The 21,301-nt window shown below is 51.0% G+C and overlaps 3 protein-coding genes and 5 non-coding genes across 11 annotated transcripts in view; 2 read left to right on the top strand and 6 right to left on the bottom strand.

Annotated features, from left to right (window-relative positions):
* The first annotated feature begins 1,993 nt into the window (after positions 1–1,993).
* On the top strand, positions 1,994–5,697 carry BEST4 (bestrophin 4). Its single transcript, XM_059689958.1, has 9 exons — positions 1,994–2,171; positions 2,257–2,351; positions 2,922–3,155; positions 3,258–3,412; positions 3,884–3,961; positions 4,253–4,441; positions 4,551–4,631; positions 4,701–4,855; positions 4,996–5,697. The coding sequence occupies exons 1-9, from the start codon at positions 2,020–2,022 to the stop codon at positions 5,276–5,278; spliced, it is 1,422 nt and encodes a 473-aa protein (XP_059545941.1). The 5' UTR covers positions 1,994–2,019; the 3' UTR covers positions 5,279–5,697.
* A 1,033-nt stretch (positions 5,698–6,730) lies between these two features.
* Positions 6,731–6,793, top strand: LOC132232126 (U7 small nuclear RNA). Its single transcript, XR_009452273.1, has one exon. It is a non-coding gene; the product is annotated as a U7 small nuclear RNA (small nuclear RNA).
* A 3,047-nt stretch (positions 6,794–9,840) lies between these two features.
* RPS8 (ribosomal protein S8) lies at positions 9,841–12,483 on the bottom strand. Its single transcript, XM_059689975.1, has 6 exons — positions 12,344–12,483; positions 11,830–11,936; positions 11,321–11,420; positions 10,802–10,977; positions 10,437–10,566; positions 9,841–9,999 (listed from the first exon to the last, which is right to left on the bottom strand). Exons 1-6 carry the CDS (start codon positions 12,345–12,347, stop codon positions 9,890–9,892), a joined length of 627 nt encoding a protein of 208 aa, XP_059545958.1. The 5' UTR covers positions 12,348–12,483; the 3' UTR covers positions 9,841–9,889.
* Positions 10,114–10,182, bottom strand: LOC132232150 (small nucleolar RNA SNORD38). Its single transcript, XR_009452293.1, has one exon. It is a non-coding gene; the product is annotated as a small nucleolar RNA SNORD38 (small nucleolar RNA).
* On the bottom strand, positions 10,666–10,734 carry LOC132232151 (small nucleolar RNA SNORD38). The gene has a single exon (XR_009452294.1). It is a non-coding gene; the product is annotated as a small nucleolar RNA SNORD38 (small nucleolar RNA).
* LOC132232152 (small nucleolar RNA SNORD46) lies at positions 11,499–11,601 on the bottom strand. Its single transcript, XR_009452295.1, has one exon. It is a non-coding gene; the product is annotated as a small nucleolar RNA SNORD46 (small nucleolar RNA).
* On the bottom strand, positions 12,021–12,098 carry LOC132232139 (small nucleolar RNA SNORD55/SNORD39). The gene has a single exon (XR_009452286.1). It is a non-coding gene; the product is annotated as a small nucleolar RNA SNORD55/SNORD39 (small nucleolar RNA).
* Positions 12,484–17,836: 5,353 nt separating the features above from the next.
* KIF2C (kinesin family member 2C) overlaps positions 17,837–21,301 on the bottom strand; it is a 35,748-nt gene continuing 32,283 nt past the window's right edge. For all 4 annotated transcript variants that reach the window (XM_059689916.1, XM_059689917.1, XM_059689915.1 and 1 more), the window contains 4 exons: positions 20,945–21,050; positions 20,745–20,858; positions 18,528–18,651; positions 17,837–18,401 (listed from right to left, as the gene is read on the bottom strand). In XM_059689916.1, coding sequence (XP_059545899.1) covers positions 18,319–18,401; positions 18,528–18,651; positions 20,745–20,858; positions 20,945–21,050 — 427 coding nt within the window. In that variant the 3' untranslated portion in view covers positions 17,837–18,318. The remainder of the gene's footprint in view (positions 18,402–18,527; positions 18,652–20,744; positions 20,859–20,944; positions 21,051–21,301) is intronic.

The raw sequence follows: 21,301 nt of genomic DNA, 5'->3' as shown, positions 1-21,301 counted from the left end.
GTGCCAGCGGGGAGCCCGCAGACCAGTGTGTTTACCTGCTGCAAGAGGAGGGAGGAAACCTAGAGGGTGTTGAGGGGTGACCTGGGGGAAAATCGTGGCAGGCTTCCCAGAGGGTGCTCTGAGCTGGCTGGTGAAGGAACAGTGAGAAGGAGCTGGGTAGAGGCTGGTAAAGGTGAGACGGGGCATCTCAGAGGGCCTTGTGTCCTGGTATCCCGCTCAGAAGCCAGGCCCTGGCATTGCATGGCTTTGGGGACAGGCTAGTGAGGCATCAGGGGAAAGTTGTGTCTCTTCATCTTTGAAGGACTGCCTGGTTCTGGGATGCAACAGTGGACCAGCAGGTAGAAACCAAAGGGAACAGATTTGGCTTTTCATGGGAATAGCAGCCGGGGCTAAATGCCCGCAGTGCTCCAGGCTCTGTCTGGGCGTCGTTTCTTTGATACTCTCAGTTGCCCCGTGAGGAAGGTGTTGTGGACCCTGCTTTGCAGAAGAGGAAACAGATTCAGAGAGGGGAGGTAGGTAACTTGTACAGGTTACAGAGAGCTGGAATTCAAGCCCAGGTTTGTCTGACTCCCAGGGTTCCTCTCCAGCAAACACTTGTGCGTGGGAACCAGCTCACAGTGTGGGGGAAGGAGCTGCCCAATACAGGCCAGAAGCGGGGCCACCACTCCTGGGTTTCTGTGGGCGACTTGGTGCTGGGTGGGCAATTGACCTGGTGCCTCCGGTATTATTTCCTCTGTTTGAACAACAAAGAAATTGAAGCCCAGAAGTGGAAATGCCACTCCAGATCCTAGGCTCCCTAGGAGTCAGGATGCTGGGCACGGCCGAAGGGGGATGCGCCTCTAGGGCTGAGTCCCAGGTCTGTGGTCTCATCAGCCCCGTGGAAGGGGGACGGGGAAGGGCCAGGCCAGGCCAGGCCCCGCCCTCTCCCCCAGCCTGGACTAGAAGCTTGGCAGTGTGGCTGGGACAGGACCCTGGCTTCAGGGTGCCAGCCCTTGTGTAGGCCCAGATGGGCCAATTCCAGCTTTTGAAGTCCATCAGCCCCAGCTTTGAATCCTGCCTCCAACACATCCCAGCTGTATGATCTTGGGCAAGTCATTTACTTCTTGGAGCCTCATCTGTGAGGTGGGATGATTCCTACCTGCTGGGGTTGCAATGAGGATTCTGCCAGAGGGTGATTCTGCCCTGGGCACAGTGCCTGCCGCTTAGTCAGTGCTCTGGGATCAGCAGCTGTTCTAATTGTAACAATTTATCATGCATCTGTTTTCTCACCCGGACCAGCATGGGACAGTAATCCCTATCATCCTGACTTCAAGGACATGGTGTCATCTGTGTGAGCTGTGGGGCCAGTGCTGATGGCACTTCTGCCATTCAAAGGCCAGGCCAGCCCTGCAGTGGTAGGAGACATATCCAGTTCCCAGGCCCAGAGGAAGCGGGTGACAGCCTCAATCCATCAATGATAACCTCAGCCAGTCAAACTTAATGGGCCCAGGAGGTACTTAAGTGTGTGTGAGGTGAACGCTGGCCCAGTTCTCCTTCCTCAACACTGGCTGCTGCCCAGAGCAGGTAGGCAGGTATGGGGTGGGGGTGAGAATGCCCTAGGCCTCAGGAGACCAGCTTGGAGAGGGAGACCCCAAGGGATAGCGGAGGGTCTGGACTGGAGTTGCATCTCCTGTCTTCGGCGGTTCAAGATCTGACTATTCCTAGGGCTGCAAGTGCAAGAGGAGCCCTGGGAAGCCTCGGGTATGAGACAGCCTAGATCTCAGCTCTCCCTGGTCCCGCCCACTCTGGCATGACCCCCGCACCACTGAGCTCTGGGGGGCGGGGGGGCTGTGCTTTGTCCCTGGCAGCTTCCCCCCGCCTTGCCCACTGACACAAGGTGAAGGCTGGGTGTGTATGACCACCGCTGCAGGAGGTTGCCCGGGGAACTGAGCTCGGTGACGAGAAGAGAAGAGAAGGCTTGCTGGGGGAAGGGGCGAGCGCGGGGGGCAGCTCTCGCGCCCTCCTCCCGGCCCCAGCGCCATGACGGTGTCGTACACCCTCAAAGTGGCGGAGGCCCGCTTCGGAGGCTTCTCGGGGCTGCTTCTCCGCTGGAGGGGAAGCATCTACAAGCTCCTCTACAAGGAGTTCCTGCTCTTCATCGTCCTGTACGCTCTGCTCAGCGTCACCTACCGGTGCGAGGGTGAGGCCTCAGGGCTGGTCTGTGGGGGACTGGGCTGCCCGCCTCCCTCTAACCGGGCCTGCACCGGACCTTCCCAGGCTGCTGCTGACCCAGGAGCAGAGGCTGGTGTATGCCCAGGTGGCCCGATACTGCAAGCGCTCTGCAGACCTCATCCCCTTGTCCTTTGTCCTAGGTAAGGCTATCCTCTAGTTCTCCCTGGCATCCTCACCCTCTTCCCTGACCTCTGGGTGGGGTTGACAGCTCTGAGGGTACGATTTACCCCAGTAGCCCAGCCTGGAGGCCAACCAGAGCAGGCTCAGAGGCATGGGAGCTGTGTGCCGGGTCCGGGATTTCCGGGGGGAGGTGGGGGTAGGCCCTGTCTATCACTTACTGGACCCTCACTCCAAACAAGGTCCAAGCTACCTGCTGGCTGGCATCACCAACCTCTGGGTACTGGAGGGGAGCTGGGGAGAGATGACACCCCATTCCCACCCGCATGGGAAGCAGGGCTCGTGAACCGCCTGGCCTTGAACCACCGCTTCTCTGCCTGAGAAGGGCTGCCCTCCTTCCTCCCAGCGTGGTCAGACCAGAGGAGGAGGGTGTCCTCCTGACAGCGAGGCAGGGCACCGGGGCCAAATGTGTCCTTCCCTCTGCCTTGGTTCAACCTGCCCTGGACCAGGCGCTCTGGCTGAGGGGCAGGACACGCCGACTCCCAGGCCTTTCATCTTTCCCTCCCATCCCTGCTACCCTTGGTGGCAACCAGGTTTCTACGTGACCTTGGTGGTGAACCGCTGGTGGGCCCAGTACACAAGCATCCCGCTGCCAGACCAGCTGATGTGCGTCATCTCGGCCAGCGTGCACGGCCTGGACCAGCAGGGCCGCCTGCTGCGCCGCACCCTGGTCCGCTATGCCAACCTGGCGTCAGTGCTAGTGCTGCGCTCGGTCAGCACCCGGGTGCTTAAGCGCTTCCCCACCATGGAGCACGTGGTGGATGCAGGTGCCTGTGCCTCCTGGGAGGGGAGGTCTGACCTCCAGGGGAAGCTCCAGGGTCCCAGCCTCTAGAGGCAGAGTCTAGGCTCCACCCACTTTCTCTCTGCAGGTTTCATGTCTCAGGAAGAAAGGAAAAAGTTTGAGAGCCTGAAGTCTGACTTCAACAAGTACTGGGTCCCCTGTGTCTGGTTCACCAACCTGGCGGCCCAGGCCCGGAGCGATGGGCGAATCCGTGACGACATTGCCCTCTGCCTGCTCCTGGAAGTGAGTCGGCCTAGGACCAGGCCCCGTGCCCTCCTTCCCCTAGCTCTGCAAAATGGAATCATAATTTCAGCATTTAACACTTCCATCGTGCCAACTAGGTACTGCACATTGTTGGAAGCACTGTACTTATATTAACTCATTTAACCCTCACGATCCTTGAGGTAGGTACCTTTATTACCACCCCCTTTCACAGATGTGGAAACTGAGGCAGAGAGTGGAAAAGACATTTGCCCAAGTCACACAACTAATTAGGCAAACTGGGATCATACTCAGACAATCTGGCTCCAGCTCTGTGCTTACGATTACTTTGCTAAACTGCTTCCTATCACAGGCACCCGAGCCTGGGAACACCTCCGAGAGCAGAATGAGCCTCCAGACCTGTCCCAGGCCCAGTGTGTGTTGGGCTCCCCTCTTCTCTCCACATTCTTCATTCCTCATCCTCACGGACTTCCTCCTCCTGCTTTCCACCAGGAGCTGAACAAGTACCGAGCCAAGTGCAGCATGCTGTTTCACTATGACTGGATCAGCATCCCTCTCGTCTACACCCAAGTAACGGCCTCTGCCTCCCCAGTCCCTCTGTCTGTCCTGTGCTGTGTGAGGCGCTGAGAAGAATTAGAGATGGAACCTGCCTTGGGGCAGTTCAGTCTAGTGAGACATTGAACAGCGGAGGCCTCCTCCTCCCTGGACACCCACTGAGATGAGCCCATGCTCTCCGGTGCTGCTGTACCTGGCCACATGTTTTCATGACTTGTCGGACCCCCACACGCACCCCCCTCCGCGGGCCCTTAGGGACAGGGACAGCATTTCTCCCGACCCTTCAGCCAGGCTTCCCTCCTCCAGGTGGTGACCATAGCAGTATACTCCTTCTTTGCCCTCTCCCTGGTTGGCCGCCAGTTTGTGGAGCCAGAGGCAGGGGCTGCCAAACCTCTGGAGCCAGGCCAGGACCCGGGGCCAGTGCTGGGGGACCTGGACATGTATGTGCCTCTCACCACTCTGCTGCAGTTCTTCTTCTATGCTGGCTGGCTCAAGGTGGGCACGTTGGGTGGTCATGCCAGCGTGTTCTGTAGACATGAACCCAGGGCTCATCCCAACTTTGGGGACAGAGAAGGGAGCAGAAACACTGTCTTTCCACCTGCAGGTGGCCGAACAGATCATCAACCCCTTTGGTGAGGATGATGACGACTTTGAAACCAACCAGCTCATTGACCGCAACTTGCAGGTGAGTGGTGGTCCAGGGCAGAGCCCTATTGTGAAGGAAAGGACCTCTGTGACTTGCGGCCCACCCCAGGTGTCCCTGCTCTCCGTGGATGACATGTACCAGAACCTGCCTCCGGCGGAGAAGGACCTGTACTGGGATGAAGGCTCAGTGCAGCCGCCCTACACTGTGGCCACGGTGGCCGAGTCTCTGAAGCCTTCCTTTCTGGGCTCAACTTTCAACCTGCGGTGAGTGGCCCCAGCAGGAGGGCCCGGCCCCCCCACCGTCTGGGATGCCAGTGGCTCAGTCCTCCCCACCCTCCTCTGGAGAGCAAGTCCACCCTGTGGGCCTGTGGCGAAGCTCGCTCATGCAGTCCTCTCGCCCGCAGCATGAGTGACGACCCCGAGCGGAGTCTGCAGGTGGAGGCGACCCCTGCATTGGCTCGGCAGGTGCCAGCCACGCAGACCCCGCTGCTCAGCCGCTTCCTGGGTGCAGGAGCACCCTCCCCTGCCATCAGTCTCCGGAACTTCGGCCGGACACGAGGACCTCCCCGGACCCCTTATCTGCTGCGCTTCAGGGCCGAGGAGGGTGGAGACCCCGAGGACTGCATTGAAGAGGTGGACTGCATGGAGGAGGAGGCGGGTCCAGAGGACCAGGCCCAGGAGCCCTGAGCAGAGGCGGCCCCTCCCTTCTCGCCCCCTCCCCCGGTGTATTAGGAGCAGGAGCATTTAGGGACCGCCTTGAAAGAGGAAGCTGGAGAGAAGGGCCTGAGCCAAGGCTCGGGAATGTGTCCACTTTGACGGGAGGAGGGATGGACTCTGTGGGGAGGTGAAGCTGGAAGAACACATGGAGAGGCATAGAGGCGCAGCTACAGCCCCGGTGCAGTCATTTCCTCGGCAGTGGGGGGCTAGGCCAGCTCTCAGTCTTGAGGAAGCATCACCATGACTGAAGGGCTCATTAAAGAGTCCTAGGTACCACTCTCAACGTTTCATTAGATCTGAAATGGAGCTCAAGGATCACAATTTGAGTCATACATAAGATGTTTAGAATATACCCTATCCTGATAACCCCACTCTGAAGATGGATCAAAGTATGTGTTGGGCACTTTTGCTTTATCTGTAATGTTCAATTTTTTGTTTACAATGAGAATATATTTATCGCTTGTGCAGTTACAATCGTTTAAAATTGAATTGGCATGCTGTGCGGTGAGATAAAGGGCTTGGGAACCTGCGCTGGAGGCTGATTAAACTTGGATGTGCAGGCAGACACACACCACCCAGCCCAGGCTCCCAGCATCTGCACTTTGTACCAAGCCTTTCTCCACTCCCACCAACCTAACGTGGAGAACGGGTAAATTTAAGGGATGAGCCCTGGCCGGTTTGGCTCGGTGGACAGAATGCGGCCTGTGGACTGAGGGTCCCATGTTCGATTCCGGCCAGGGGCACATGCCCAGGTTGCAGGCTCGATCCCCAGTGGGGGGCATGGAGGAGGCAGCTGATAAATGATTCTCTCTCATCATTGATGTTTCTATCTCTCCCATCCTCTCTGAAATCAATAAAGACATATATATATATATATATTTTTTTTTTTAATTAAGGGATGAAAGTTGTCAATCCCCATGGTGGTACTGCTGTGCTGGGAGCACTCAGTTCATGATTAAGAGAAAGAACTAGATTGGAGTCATTGCTAAACTGAGCTCCTCTAAGGTCCCTGTGTTCTAGGATCAGCCTCCAGTAAATAAATTAGTGAATATCAAAGCTGATCATAATGCCCAAGGAGGCAAATGCCAGAACTCAGAGGGGAGGCAGGAGTGCACTGGTAGAGGCCGAGTGCAGCCGGTGGCATTAGTCTATGGACTCCATCAGAAGCTGGTTTTGCTATTTTCCTGCTGCGTGACCAAATCTATAATATGGACAACAGCACCTCTCCATAGCCATTCACTAAGGAAGGTGTGAGTTTTTGCTGGGTTTTCAGGGGGAGGTAGCCTTGCTCCAGGGCAAGAACCGTCATCTGTGAAGACAGTGGAGGCTCCTTAGAACCTATTGGTCCTACTGACAGATGAGGTGGAAGGGACGGAGACTGATGATCAATGCCTTGCAGAGCTCAAGTTAGAAAAGGCAAAGGAGTTCTTATAGCTTTTTGAATTTGTCTAGTAGGTCTTCAGGTCTTTACTGGAAGCCACCCCCCTTCCTCCCTCCCCACTCCCCAAAGAGAGGAAAGGCAAAGTGTGGAGTGTCGCTCTCAGTAACTATTAAGTTGGTGCACGAAGATTCTTACTGGGTAAGAAGGTGGAGGCTAGGTCTCCCCAGAGCCAATGGTAAGATTTTAGAGCAGCGGTTCTCAACCTGTGGGTCGCGACCCCTTTGGCGGTTGAACAACCTTTTCACAGGGGTCGCCTAAGACCATCCTGCATATCAGATATTTACATTACGATTCATAACAGTAGCAACATTAGTTACGAAGTAGCAACGAAAATAATTTTATGGTTGGGTCACATGAGGAACTGTATTTAAAGGGCCAGAAGGTTGAGAACCAGTTTTAGAGGTTTGGGTTGACTTATCTTTGTCCTGGTTTTGGGGGCTCCTCTTTCCCAATTGACTGTTCACATAATTCTGCAAGTTAGCCAAGTCGATGAATCAATTGGATTTTGCACTCATTTGGCTCATAAAATATGTATTTGCACTTTCCATCAACTTTAAATAAATTGGATCAGTCTTCAGGAACTCATTAATTTAGCACATATTTGAGTGTGTGGCGCATGGCCATGCACTTTCCCAGATACTGTAGACACAGCAGGAAACAAATAACCCTGCTCCTTGAGTTGTGTTTTGAGGACAAAAAAAGATAAGCAAATAAAGAAATTTTATGCCACATAAAAGAATGAGAAAAACGGGCAAAGCAGTGTGGAGGGGGCTGCAATTTCAAATTGTGATCAGCCTAACCCGGGTGGCTCAACAGTTGAGCATCAACCCAGAAACCAAGTTGCTCACATGCCCAGGTATCGGGCTCAATACCCAGTGGGGTGCATGCAGGAGGCAGCCAATCAATGATTCTCTCTCAGCGATGTTTTATTAACGGAGAAATACATGCTTCTTTTATTATTTTTTAAAAATATTTTTATTGGTTTCAAAGAGGAAGGGAAACATCAATGGTGAATCATTGATTGGCTGCCTCCTGCACGCCCCCTATTGGGGATTGAGTCCGCAACCAGGGCATGTGCCCTTGACCCCAACGAATCCGGGACTGTAAGTCCCGCAGGCCAATGCTCTATCCACTGATCCAATTTATTTATTTTTAAAATATATTTTATTGATTTTTTTACAGAGAGGAAGGGAGAGAGAGTTAGAAACATCAATGAGAGAGAAACATCGATCAGCTGCCTTCTGCACATCCTCCACTGGGGATGTGCCTGCAACCCAGGCACACGCCCTTGGCCGGAATCAAACCCGGGACCTCTCAGTCTGCAGGACTGATCCAATTTAAAGTTGACGGAAACTGGCTAGAGCTTGATGTTTCTTTTTAATCCTCACCAGAGGATATTTTCCATTGATTTTTACAGAGTAGAAAAGAGAGGGAAACAGAACTACCGATGTGAGAGATTGGCTGCTTCCCGCACACGCCCCGACAATGGTCTGGGGGCCAAGGTGCCTGAAACCAAGGTTTGTGCCCTTGACCTGAATAGAATCCAGAACCCTTCAGTCTGCAGGGCTGACCAATGCTCTATCCACTAAGTCAAACTAGCTAGGGCTCTCATCGATGGTTGTCTCTATCCCTCTCTCCCTAAAAATCAGTAAAAACATATTTTTAAAAATTGTGATCAGAGAACTCACTAGACCAGCCGTGGGCAAATCCGGCCCATTTGAAATGAATAAAACCAAAAAAAAAAAAAAAAAAAGACCCTACCCTTTTATGTAATGATGTTTACTTTGAATTTATATTAGTTTACACAAACACTCCATCCATGCTTTTGTTCCGGCCCTCCGGTCCAGTTTAAGAACCCATTGTGGCCCTCGAGTCAAAAAGTTTGCCCACCCCTAAACTAGACAGAGCAAAGACCTAGAGAAAGTCATGTGGGTATCTTAACTGTTCATAAATTAAAGCCAGATGGTAGGCACTATAGAAAAGGGACCAGTCACATTGAGTTCCACAGTAGTAAGGATTTTGAGATGGGAAGCGGTTTTGTTAAAAACCCAATGTTTTAAAATAACCTGATTGCTGGGGTTGCACTGGGGACAGCAGAAGCAGCATTGAAAACGAGTAAGATACAAAAGTGACCAGAATGGTCAAGGTGACATAATAGGTTGAAGCAAGATTTGCTATTAGACGAACCTGCTGACATCTAAGTGCAGGTAGGTGTCAAGTAGGTCTGTGTTAGCTCAAGTCAGAAAGATAAACCCAAACTTCAGTTAAATGCTGGTGATAGTCCTACCTGGTTTGGCTCAATAGATACGAGCATCAGTTTGCAGACTGAAGCGTAACCAGTTTGATTCTGGTCAAGGGCACATGCCCAAGTTGTGGGCTCAATCCCCAGTAGGGGGCATGCAGGAGGCAGCTAATCAATGATTCTCATAGTTTCTCTAAAACATCACTGGCAACCTAACGTACTTTTTAGGGGGAGGGGTTAGGGCTTAAGAGAAAAATAGAACCTGCTCTCAACAACGCAGAAATTTTTTTAGACCATTAAGACGTTAAGGGCCCAGTCAGTCACCAGTGACTGACACTATACTTTCCATCTGGAAGACAAAATAGGCTGGGCGCTTAACATGTTAAACTCAAGGTTCAAGGGGTACAGGATCTCTAAAGGAGCCAACTTTAGAAGCAATATTGCTTCACGTTACTATCACGGTCAAAGCATCAATACTGTGGGGGCCTTAGTGCTGTAATACCTCCACATGTCACTTTCCCCCTGCTACACATATTTTTTAAATCCTCGCCTAAGAACATTTTTTCCATTGATTTTTAGAACGAAAGGGAGGGAGGACAGAAGGGAACATCAGTGTGAGAGACACACATTTTTAATTGGCTGCCTTCTGCATGTTCCCTGACCCAGGGGATTGAACCTGCAACCCAGGTAGGTGCCCTTGACAAGTAATCAGTGTGCAGGTTGAGGCTCTAACCACTGATCCACGTTGCCCAGGGCCCCCCTACTATATTGAAGTACAGCCCTCCAGGGAGAGGGATTTAGAGTACTCTAATAGCGTGCTGATCAAATATTCAGATGTGGACACAGAACCTAGGATAAACACCTTTATTACACGGGCTAAGATAGAAGGGAAGAGGACTTATTTGCCTTTCCGGGCCTTGATTTTCCTCAGATAGAACTCCAGCTCCTTGCCCTCGAGCACATAGCCATCTGCTCGGCCGCACTGGCCTGGTCTTGAAGCGATGCATGCTGCCGAGAGAGTATGTGGTCCTTAGCAAGAGAGCAATACGGTCTACCCGTAACTATGTGCCCTTAAAAGCATACACTGGTTCAGGCATGGGGGGGCAGGCATGAAACCTGTTGTCTCCTCAGATATACTTTATCATCACTTAAAGTCAGTAGCAGAACTGGACAAAGTTTTCATCACTGAGACAGTCCCCTTAGCCTGGGCACTCACTTCTCAGAATACTGCTCACTCAGGCCTATGGACTCCTGCCCACCACTTCCGATTTTAGCTTCCCACTGATGGGTTGACCAAATGGTGATCTGTATGCTGCTGTTATTAAACTGTCCTGGTGAACCCTCTAGACTACATGACTGGCAGTCCGAAGGACCGAGGCAAGGGTAAAATGCAGAGGGCACACCATCGCTCGTGACCCACCACCCCAACGCAACAGCCATCTCACCAAGCAGCTTGCCCTGCTGGAACTGCTCCTCGAGGAGACTGCTGATTTTAGCATTCTTTTTCCTCTCATCGTATTTCTTCTGAATTTTCTTTGATCGTTTTTTGTTCAAAATCTCTTCCTCTTCAGGAGTCTGAGTAAAGGAGACAAAGATGGGTTAGCTGGGGGTCCCCAAATTCTAACTCGAGGACTGTCACGGCACCCTTGAACCCCGCACATCCCAACTTCTGCCTTCCTCAGCACTAAAGGCTTTCTTCTCTTTCCATTCAGTAGCAGAACTGGACGGAATTTCATCACAAGAAGGCTGGAATCAATCAGGCGGGCCTCCCCCCCCCCCCCACAGGGAGGTTGGCTCCCCAAACACGCACCAGCTTGGCCCCCTTCTTGCGGCCCAGGGGCAGTGCGTAGTGGGACTCGTACCACTGTCGGTACGGTGTGCTGTCAACCAGCACGATGCAGTTCTTCACCAGGGTCTTGGTGCGGACCAGCTCGTTGTTGGATGCGTTGTAGACAACATCAATTATCCTCGTTTTGCGCGTACAACCTGCTCGCAGGAGAAATTCAGAATCAAGCAGAGCCAACCAAAGGCCAACCGGCCTGGCCCCCCAATCCCAGCCTTAACGGGGCCCGAGGAGAAGCAAGGGAACTCGGCCTTTACCCAGCCACAGGGCACCAGCTCCCCTTCCACAGCCCCTCCGAGCCCACAGGACTGAGCACGGCTGGAGAAAGCTCTCGTTACCACCGCCTTAGGGTCTCGGCAGGAGAAACGTCAGCCCCTGGGTGGAGGCCCTGGACCTGCTGCTAAAGGCACTGACGGGAGCTCAGAACCACGTCTCGGAGGGAAGGCTGGCGCGAGTCCCCACCCACGCCCGCCGGGCCCCACTCACACTCGGAGCCCCAGGAGAAGTTGCCCACGTCCAGCCTCAGGGCCCGGTACTTCTTGTTGCCGCCGCGCACGCGGACGGTGTGTATGCGGCGGGGTCCAATCTGGGAAACACGGGAGAGACGGGCACTGGTCAGGAAGGACGGCGGGACGGAGGGGAAGGCGGGCCGGGCCGCGCGGAGGAACAGTCAGTGTAACTATGACGAGTCCCGGCATCGGCCAGTGGCACACAGTGGCCAAGACGGCCACGCCAGGCCTGAGGATCCTGCTTTCATCACTCGGTCACCTCCAAGAAAAAACAGATCTAGTGTCCACGCGACAAACACCGGGTTTCTAACCAGCATGCGCGGAGCCCTTTAATCCGCACACACAGCCCGTCTCCGTGCAACCTCTTTAGCGTTCACCCAACAGGAAGCATGACGGGGCCGCGCAGCCCAAACGTCACGAGCCCACCCCGCGACGCAACAGCCACGTGCAGGCCCGACCACCCGGGCGGCGAGGCCCCGCACACACCTTAGTGTTGGCGGCAGGGCGTCCCAGCTCATATTTCCGCTTCTTGTGGTAGGGCTTCCTCTTGCCCCCGGTCTTGCGGCGCTTGTGCCAGTTGTCCCGAGAGATACCTGTTTGGGGGTGCGGGGTGCGGAAGCTTGAACCACTGGCTCGCGGGGAGCCCTAGCCAGCTCCAGACCCCGTGCCGGGCGGGCGGCACGCTCAGCTCTCCAAGGTTGGCTTCCCCACCGAGATCGGCGTTTCACAGCAGTCCTAGGCTGTCATCATGCGCGCGCCGCCCAGCCTGCACCCTCTCCCGCGGCAGCCATGTTGGTGCCGCTGGCAGCCCCGGCTCGGGCTCGGGCTCTGGCACGGACCCCCGCGCTGGCCGCGGCGGCACAGACCTGAGCACAAACTTCCTCATGGCTGTTCGTTGCCGAGGGTCAGCGCGCCCACCCTCCTAGCTTGGCTGCGAGGCAGGATGGCGCCGGATTGAACGCGCTCCTCTACCGCAGCCCTTAACACCAGCAACACTCACCCATGGCTCGGCGCCGGTACGAAAGAGAAAACGCAAGGAATCACGGTCCGGTTTGTAAAACGTAGTCCCGCCCTGAAACGTAGAAAGTAACCGACGGTTTTGCGACCGCGTCTTACGTGCCCCGTAGTTACTGCGCGTCTGCGACCGCAGGAGACTTTCCTCCTAAAAGGGGACCCTGGGCTCTGAAGCCCTGGGGAGGGGATTATGGAGGGGCTGGGCTACGTTTTACAAACCGGACCGTGATTCTTTGCGTTTTTAGGGAGGAGGCTGGGGAGGGGCTCCGGGGAGGGGGCTGGGGAGCGGTTTGGAGAGGGGATGGGCAGGGCTCCGGGGAAGGGTCGCCGGGGAGGGGATTGGGGAGGGACCCTGGGTGGGGGGCGCTGGGGACCGCCTGAGGCAGGGAGTCTCGCGGCTCGGCGAGCTGTGCGCTGTGGTGGAGGGTGAGGCTGTGCCCAGCCTCGGGCGCGGCCGAGGGGGCGCGGGGAGTAGCCTGGCCGTTTGCCCTTTGAGAAGATGCATTTTGGAAGCTTTTGCAGTGGCCCAGGATGAGATGTGGGACGTTGGAAAAGGGTGAAAGGCAGTAGAGATGGAAAGGAGGGATGAGCTTGGGTTTTGTTTTGAAGGGTTCGGGGAGAAATTGGATGTTGGGGTTTAGGGAGAGGGAGGTGTGTCAAGGATTTTCAGTAATTCACTTGACCAACTGGATGAGTATTGGTACTATTTTTGTTGAAGTGGAGTAGGCTTAGGTAGGAGCTTGGTGACTCATGTAAGTGGGAATGGCAGTGTTGAGGCCTGAGACAGGCCACCCCAAAATATCACATAATGGCATATCGGTTAATTAGATACTTGAGAAACAGAAGGACACCTGACTTTCCATTGTCTCCTTACATGCAGAAATAAATCTCCCGTGTGAAAGTGTCCTCCCTGCACATGGAAGACACACCTTATTTAGTTTTTAATATGTTTTATTGATTTCAGAGAGAGAGAGAAACATCAATGATAGAGAATCATTGATCGGCTGCCTCCTGCTGGCCCCCACTGGGGATTGAACCCATAACCCAGGCACCTGCCCTGACTGGGAATCAACCGTGACCTCCTGGTTCATGGGCGGACACTGAGCCACACCAGCTGGGAGAGAAACCCCTTACTGATAAGAGTTAAGTAGCTCAGAGCTGACCAGTCTGTAGAAACAAGCATTAGCCTTTACTGATTTACTACTCAAGCCCAAACCTTGCTTAGATTTCTTATGAGCACTGACTTTCTTTGTCCTGTTAGTTTCTCACAAATTTATTGTCTAAAAAACATTAAAAGATGCCTGGTTTGATAATTTATTGAAGCCTCATTTTATTATCTGACCATCATATTGTGATTCTCCATGTACACATGTAAATAGATTTTTTTCTGTTAATCCAGTGTTGTGTCTATTTTACTCTTGTTACTAGTCCAGCCGTAAGAACTAAAAGTAAAAGGGAATTCTCCCTCTCCCTGACACAGGCAGCTGAATGTTCATGTCTGGTCATCCTTATGGAAGAGATCTGGACAGAGGATCTTTTGGGAATCATTGGTTTATAAATGGTAATTAATGCTGCCAGAATGAATATAGTAATCTAGGGAGACAGCATAAGACAAACTTTTCTTGTAAAAGGTAAGTAAATACTTCAGGCTTTGTGGGCTATAGTTTCTGTGTCAGCTTTGCTATTGTACTGTGAAGGCAGCCATAGACAAAGGTAGACAAATGGATATGGCTGTGTGCCAATAAAACTTTATGGATACTGGGATTCATTTGTTAGAAATACTATGGTTTTGAATTTTTTTTCAAACACAAACAAAAACCACTAAGCTCTTGGGTTCCTCTAGTACACAGTAGTATGCCAACCTCTGGTATAAAGAAATAGAAGAGGGCCTAGGTTCAAGGCTTGAGGAATGGCAACATTTAAGGCCAGGTAGAGAAAAGAGGCTTGCAAGGGAGCCAGAAGGAGCAATTAGGGTGACAGCACTGGGTGAGGGTCATGTCATGGTCTCATGCTACTATGATGTCTAGTTAAAAGGAAGACTAAAGAGTGATTATTGGATTGTTGAGTGGCATTGGCAAGAGCAATTTCTGTGCAGTGAAGTGGACAAAACTTGATTAGTTTTTCCAAAAACTTGAAACAAGGGGAAATTTAAAAAGTACAATATATGTAGATAATTGTTTTGAGAAGTTTGAAGGGGTGTGACTGAAGAGGACACAGAGCAGAGGGCAGTTTCGTTTTTTTAAGGAATAAACTGCTTGATTTATAGGCCCTTTTATAGTTGGCTCCATACTATCTCATTCATTGGAAGGGATTCTCTCAACCTTATCCCTTTCTTCTGTATCTTCAATCTCATACTGGCTTCCAGCACATTCAGAATAAAATCTAAATTTATTTTCCCCCCTTTGGTGTGTGTGGGGTGTGTATGTGTCACCCATGAAATGATTTTGACCCTGCATGGTCAGTGAGAGGTGTCTTAGACAAAATGTGGGCCCCAGTTTCACCCACTGGGGTGAAAGGGTGTCATGGCCTGAAGCCTGGTTTTGAGGATCTAACAGCTTCAATGCAGTGCTCCCATGTTGTGGATTTTCCTGTTCTGAGTCCCTTTGTGGGGACTACAGCACCCCTAAACTGGCCTTGAGGGGAGGCTTCCAGAAATGTCCCAGGCTAGATAAATGTTTTGGGTGTGGGCTGTGGCCATGGTGGGTGTGACTGTCAAGGGCCCTGGGATTGGAGAGTTGGTGACATTCCTTGCCCATGACCCTGTAGAATAAAATCTAAATTTCTTACCAGGAACTGGAAGACCCAGGAATAGGGGCTGTGTAATTTCATGTCATCCTGGAGAGAGCCTCTCTTCTGCTTCCCTTAATATCCTCTCCTGGACACTACTCCATTTGCTTTGAGACCATGAGTAATCATATTATGGCTTTGGCCCTTTTTTTCATTAGTTACCTTGAAAAATTATCTCCTGCCTGACTGGTGTGGTTCAGTGGTTGAGCACTGACCTATGAACCAAGAGGTCATGGTTCCATTCCAGGTCAGGGCACATGCCCAGGTAGCAGGTTCGGTCCCCAGTGTGAGGCGTGCAGGTGGCAGCTGATCAATGATTCTTTCTCATCATTGATGTTTCTCTCTCTCCCTCTCCCTTCCTCTCTGAAATCAATAAAAATATATTTTAAAAAGTTATCTCCCCAAATAATAACTATCACCCACATTCTTTTTTTAAATATATTTTCTGCCGAAACCGGTTTGGTTCAGTGGATAGAGTGTAGGCCTGCGGACTGAAGGGTCCCAGGTTTGATTCCGGTCAAGGGTATGTATCTGGGTTGCGGGCACATCTCCGGTGGGAGATGTGCGGGAGGCGGCTGATCGATGTTTCTCTCTCATCTCTATCTCTTTCCCTTCCTCTCTGTAGAAAATAAAATATATTTTTAAAAATAATAAATAAATATATATATTTTCTATTTCATATTAAATTTGTAATGAATGTAAATCTTGGGATTAGGAAGCTAATGGCATTTAAGTTGCCAAAGAGGTGGTTTTCTTATTTCACTGTATTATTTTTTAGAAATATATTTTTATTGATTTCAGAGAGGAAGGGAGAGGGAGAGAAAGATCAATGATGAGAGGAAAAATCATTGACTGGTTGCCTCCTGCATGCCCCCGTCTGGGGGTTGAGCCTGCAACGTGGGCATGTGCCCTTGACCAGAATCAAACCTGGGACCCTTCAGTTCACAGGCCTGTGCTCTATCCAGTGAGCCAAAGTGGCTAGGGCACTACTACCCACATTCAAATCCTGAGGCAGGTAAATATATATTTATACAGATTTCTCAGCATCCAGTTCCTACAATCTTACTAGTACGTCGTGTGTCATTCATCAGGAAAAAATCCTGTCTTCAACCTCTTCTCTAAATTTTGCCTTCTGAATGTTTCCTCTGCTTTCTAACAGAAACCCGATTATCTCAGAAGACTTTTTCTGGTCAACCTTTCTCAAGTGGAAGATGACTACACTCTGGTTCTCTAGATGGGAGAGAGGTATGCTCCATGGTCTTTGCCAATTTTAGGCCATCCTTACTCTATCTTCTCTAAAAACCACAAACTTTGAATTTTATGCTATAAGACTTTAACATTCACAACCCCTCTTTACTGCAGTTATCCATAAATGCTGGCTCTTACCAACTTATGCCTGGAAGATTTTAAATCCTGACTCACTGATACTTTTTCTAGTACTACTCCTATCATTTTGTGGGTGCCTACACATGAGCAACACAGATGCCTGAGGCAGCACTACTAGTTGGGGCTAATAAGAGGCTGACCAAAAACCCCACAAACCCCAAAACCCACTTACAAGGAAAAACAGTGCAATGAAGGGATTTGAAAAACTTACATATTCCTGGGAAGTTAGAAGGCCATGTGCATATGCAGGGCTGAGTGTATGCCAAGCCAGATAAGACCAGAAAAGACCCTAATATCAGTGAGATATGGCTGACCTTGAAGCTCTGCACAAACAGGAATTAAAAGCTATGTACCATTGTGGCCCATGTATCTAAATGGCAAGAGCATTGGCCCAGGCACCTAAGGGTCATGAGTTCAATTCCTGGTCAAGGGCATGTACCTGGGTTGCAGATTCAACCCCTGCCCCTAGTCAAGACTGATGCAGGAGGCAACCAATCTATGTGTCTCTCTTACACTGATGTTTCTCTCTCCTCTCTCTTCCTCCCTCCCTCCCCTTCACGCTCTAAAAATCAAAGGAAAAAAATAACCTTGGGTGAGGATTAACAACAAAAAAAGCTATACATCATGCCTTGGCCTGTGTGGCTCAGTTGGTTGAGCATCATCCGTCCCATGCACTGAAAGGTTGCTGGTTTGATTACTGTTCAGGGCACATGGCCAGGCTGTAGATTCAGTTCCCAGTCGGGTGTGTACAGGAGGCAACTGATCAATGTTTCTCTCTTTTTCTCTCCCTCCCTCTCTCTCTCTCAAACTCAATAAAAGACATTTTTAAAAAAGGAAAAAACACTATATACCATAAGCAAGTGGGATTTATCCCAGATTTGCAAGGTTGGTTTCACATTTGAAAATAAATTAATATACTATATTGATGGAATAAAGGGGAAAACACAGAAAAAAATCTATAAAACTTAATACACTTTCATGATAAAAATACTCTAAAAACTAGACACAGAAGTGACTTCCTCCACCTGATAAAGGCCATCTACAAAACTCCACAGCTTATATTATCCTTAATGATCAGAAATAAAACAAGGATGTCCACCCTGGCCACTTCTATTCAAAAATGTATTGGGCCCAACCAGTGTGGCTCAGTGGTTGAGTATCAACATATGAACCAGGTCATCTGCAGGTGTGGATTTGGTCTCCCAGGTAGAGGACAGAATCAGCACTGCCCAGAGTTGCAGTAGTGTCCTTAGTCCCAGAAAGTTCAGACACACTCCAGGCCCTTCACACATGCCACACAACAGGCTGATTTTTTTCCTCTTTCTTTATTGTTAGACACAATGTGTAACCACAAAACAAAAAACAACAGGGATCCTCTTAGACCTTAAAACAGCAAAGCAAGGAACGAAGAGGTTTAAAAGTATGAGACACTTTAGTGCCCAGACCAAGGATGGCAGGTCACAGCCGCCGGCAGCCAGTCCACGCAGGCAGAATGCTGACCAAGAGAAAGCTCTATGCCAACGAGCCTTCCCCACTTGGAAAGAAGGGCCACACAGGGTAGTTAAAAGTTCCCTCTTCTCATCCTTGCTCCCTTCAGGACTACAATGGAGGAAGGAAAGTAGCGTCCCATGTCACTCTGATCTCCCCAGCTGCCCTGGCTCTGATGCCCCAATACTTGGCATTTACCAAAGCCTGTCTGAGCTCAGAACCAGGTGCCCACAGTTCACTGGGGAGAAGTGGGGTGGTGAAAAGGCTGGGTGTGACACCAAATATCTTTATTTGCAGTCGTCACTGGGGCCGTTTCTTGCTGCTTATTTGTTTGCTGGCCTGTTCTTCCATCTGCATGGCCAAGCGTAAGGCCTTGATGTCATCTGGAAGGAAGGAGAGAGGTGGTACACTAAGGGTTAGAGGGTGTCTCAGAGCCCCACTCCCTCAGGGCAGAGCTGCCATCACCTGCAAAGACCCCACCCTGCAGCTCCCCATCCAGCTGCACCCACCTTGCAGGGCTGAGAAGTGCTTGGCTTGCTGGGCCAGGGCAGACTCTGTCTTGTTCACAAAAGTCTCCAGGTCGTAGTCGGGCTGCTCGGTCATCTCGGAGAGCTCAAGCCAGCTTGGCACTTGCTGCAATGACACAGGGAGCACCTTGCCAGTTCAAACAATGACCAAACCAATTTAGCAAATCATTCCTAACTGCAGTGCAGATGGCCATTCCTCCAGATGGCCCACACCCTGCCTCCTGACCCTCCTGCAGAAGTCCCCAGACTCAATTCTTCCTCTTCCATGTCCCAAACTTGTCCCTGTCCCTTATACCAAATGAATGTTATCATTTGTCTTGATGCTCAAGCCAGAAATCTGAACAACTTTACTTTCACCCTGCTTGTCCCCAAATCCTACCAAGTCCACCCTTTAATAGTTCTTGAATCTCATGGCCATTGCCACACTCAGTCTAGGCACCAACATCTCTTTCCAACAATCTCCTAATGGCTCTCAACTCCTAAGTGCCTCTACTTACTCCCCCCGTTCGCAAACCAGGCTTCACACGGTGGGTACAGCGACGTACCCAAAGCTCTGATATGACCTTGGCACCACTCTGTGAAACTCCCTTCAGAGGCATACACTGCCCTCCTAACGAAATCTAGGCCTCTGGTCTGAACCATAAGGCCCTTTAGCATCAAGTCCCTGCTGACTATCCACAGCTTAATTTCCCTTCATCATCAGCTCACACCTTTTGCTGACCAGAGCAAACTTCTCATTATTCATGAAAGTACCATGTCCTTTTATTTATTTATTTTTAAATATATTTTGATTTTTTTTTACAGAGAGGAAGGGAGAGGGATAGAGAGTTAGAAACACTGATCAGCTGCCTCCTGCACACTCCCCACTGGGGCCATGCCCGCAACCAAGGTACATGCCCTTGACCAGAATAGAACCTGGCTCCATCCACTGAGCCAAACCGGTTAGGGCCCATGTCCTTTTAAACATTTGTACCCCTGAGTACTCGAGGGAGGGAGGCCGGCCATGCCTAAGCAATGATCTTTCACGTTCCCTCTTCCTTCCTGCTCTGCACCAAGGGCCCCTGTTACGGTGCACTTTTGGGCCTCTCCCCTCCACCCGCTCTTCCACAGTAGGTGTCATGGCAGTGCTAGTACCTGTCACTTCCTAAACACTGACCACATGCTGGGCACTGCTGAGTGCTTCCTTTTTTTAAAACATATTTTTGATTTCAGAGAGGAAGAGAGAGATAGAGATAGAACATCAGTGATGAGAATCATTGATTGGCTGTCTCCTGCATGCCCCCTATTGGGGATCAAGGCTACAACCCAGCATGTGCCCTGACCAGGAACTGAACTGTGACTTCCTGGTTCATAGGTCGACACTCAACCACTGAGCCATGCCAGCCAGGCTGCTGAGCACTTTAAAAGCACATTAGCAAATTTGGCTCAGTGAATACAGCGCCGACCCGCAGACTAAAGGGTCCCTGGTTCGATTCCAGTCAAGAGCAGGTACCTCTGTTGCAGGCTCAATCCCCAGATCCCCAACCCTGGCTGGGGCACAGGTGGGAGGCAACCAATGGATATATCTCTCTCACATCGATGTTTCTTTCTCTCTGTCTCCCCCGCTCTCTGAAAGTCAATGAAAAATATCCTTGGGTGAGGATTAAAAATAAATAAATAAATAAATAAATGCACATCATTTAACCCTCAGACAAAACCATCCTGTCTTAGCCATCTTAAGGATGAAGAAACTGAGGCTAAATGACTTTCACAAGGAAATCACTTATAAATAAAATAATCAGGGCTGAACAAGTCTTGCTTCAGGGCCTACTATCCATACTTTATGTTTTTGGTCCTTGGTCGCAGCACAGGAGCTGGCATACAGAAAGTACTCACCGAACATTCACTGAATAATAAGGTCCCTGCATATTAACCACCCTCCAAAACCCCCAATTAGGAGCATGGTGGAGAGAGACTAGCTCCGGCTAGGATGGAGGAAAGCTTGTGTGCCAGGCTAAGGAAGAGGGTGTGGTATTAGCTGACCTAGAAGAATGGATGAGTGAATAGGTAAAGAATTAAGGAATGCTAGGGTGGAGGGCTGCCTCTTGCCATGCCAACCTGAAGACCTGTTGAAGCAAAGCCCAGGTCACATTCAGGCAATGGTGCTGAGCACAGTGGCGGGCCTGTGCTGGGGTGGATATGCCAGCGCCAGCTGCCCACCTGGACAATCTCCTTGAGCTCTTCAATGGCCCTCTCCTCCAGCTCCCTGATCTGAGTCATGGCTTCATTAAAGCTGGACATCTGGGAAGACAGTTCCTCTTCTTCCTTGGAAAGCTAAAAGGAGACACACAAGAGTATGGCCCAGTTCCCATCTCAGCAGGCCATGTTTCTGTCTTGCTAGGCCCCACCCTGCCCCTTACGTTGCTTGTGATCAGAGACTCCTGAGAGTTGGCTTCTGTCTCTTCTGTTTCCATTTGAATTGGCTGCTCCCCACTGGGCCCGCTGTGGGGGCTCAGCTCCTTGACCCTGAGGAAACAAGAAGGTTTCTGATCCCATAGCAACCTTGTTGGCACTGACAAGAGTGCTGTACCACTTAAGACCACCAGCCTTGAGGCTTTAAGGGGATGGAGCAGCAGCTTTGCCTCTGGCCTAGGAAAAGACCCTCATGCATGCCGACTCCCTACAAGGCCTGGAGGGGATAGGGACAGACCTTCCAGCATCCTGTCAGAATTCCCGAACCTCAGGTTCTCTGAATCATGGAAGAGTAAACAGTAAGC

Source organism: Myotis daubentonii, chromosome 3, assembly GCF_963259705.1.
Source record: "Myotis daubentonii chromosome 3, mMyoDau2.1, whole genome shotgun sequence".
NCBI lineage: Eukaryota > Metazoa > Chordata > Mammalia > Chiroptera > Vespertilionidae > Myotis > Myotis daubentonii.
Note: the sequence above shows the minus strand (reverse complement) of the source record. Positions and strands in the feature narration are given on the sequence as shown.

Bases quoted from the DNA above. Each gene is read 5' to 3' on its own strand.
- BEST4 (XM_059689958.1), top strand. From the start codon at position 2,020: ATGACGGTGTCGTACACCCTCAAAGTGGCGGAGGCCCGCTTCGGAGGC. The intron at 3,962-4,252 runs GTAACGGCCTCT...TCCCTCCTCCAG, and splicing joins TCCCTCTCGTCTACACCCAA to GTGGTGACCATAGCAGTATA. The intron at 4,632-4,700 runs GTGAGTGGTGGT...GGCCCACCCCAG, and splicing joins TCATTGACCGCAACTTGCAG to GTGTCCCTGCTCTCCGTGGA.
- RPS8 (XM_059689975.1), bottom strand. The intron at 10,567-10,801 runs GTGCGTGTTTGG...TCCTTTACTCAG, and splicing joins GCAAGAAGGGGGCCAAGCTG to ACTCCTGAAGAGGAAGAGAT. The intron at 10,000-10,436 runs GTGAGATGGCTG...CTCTCTCGGCAG, and splicing joins CCAGCAGGGCAAGCTGCTTG to CATGCATCGCTTCAAGACCA.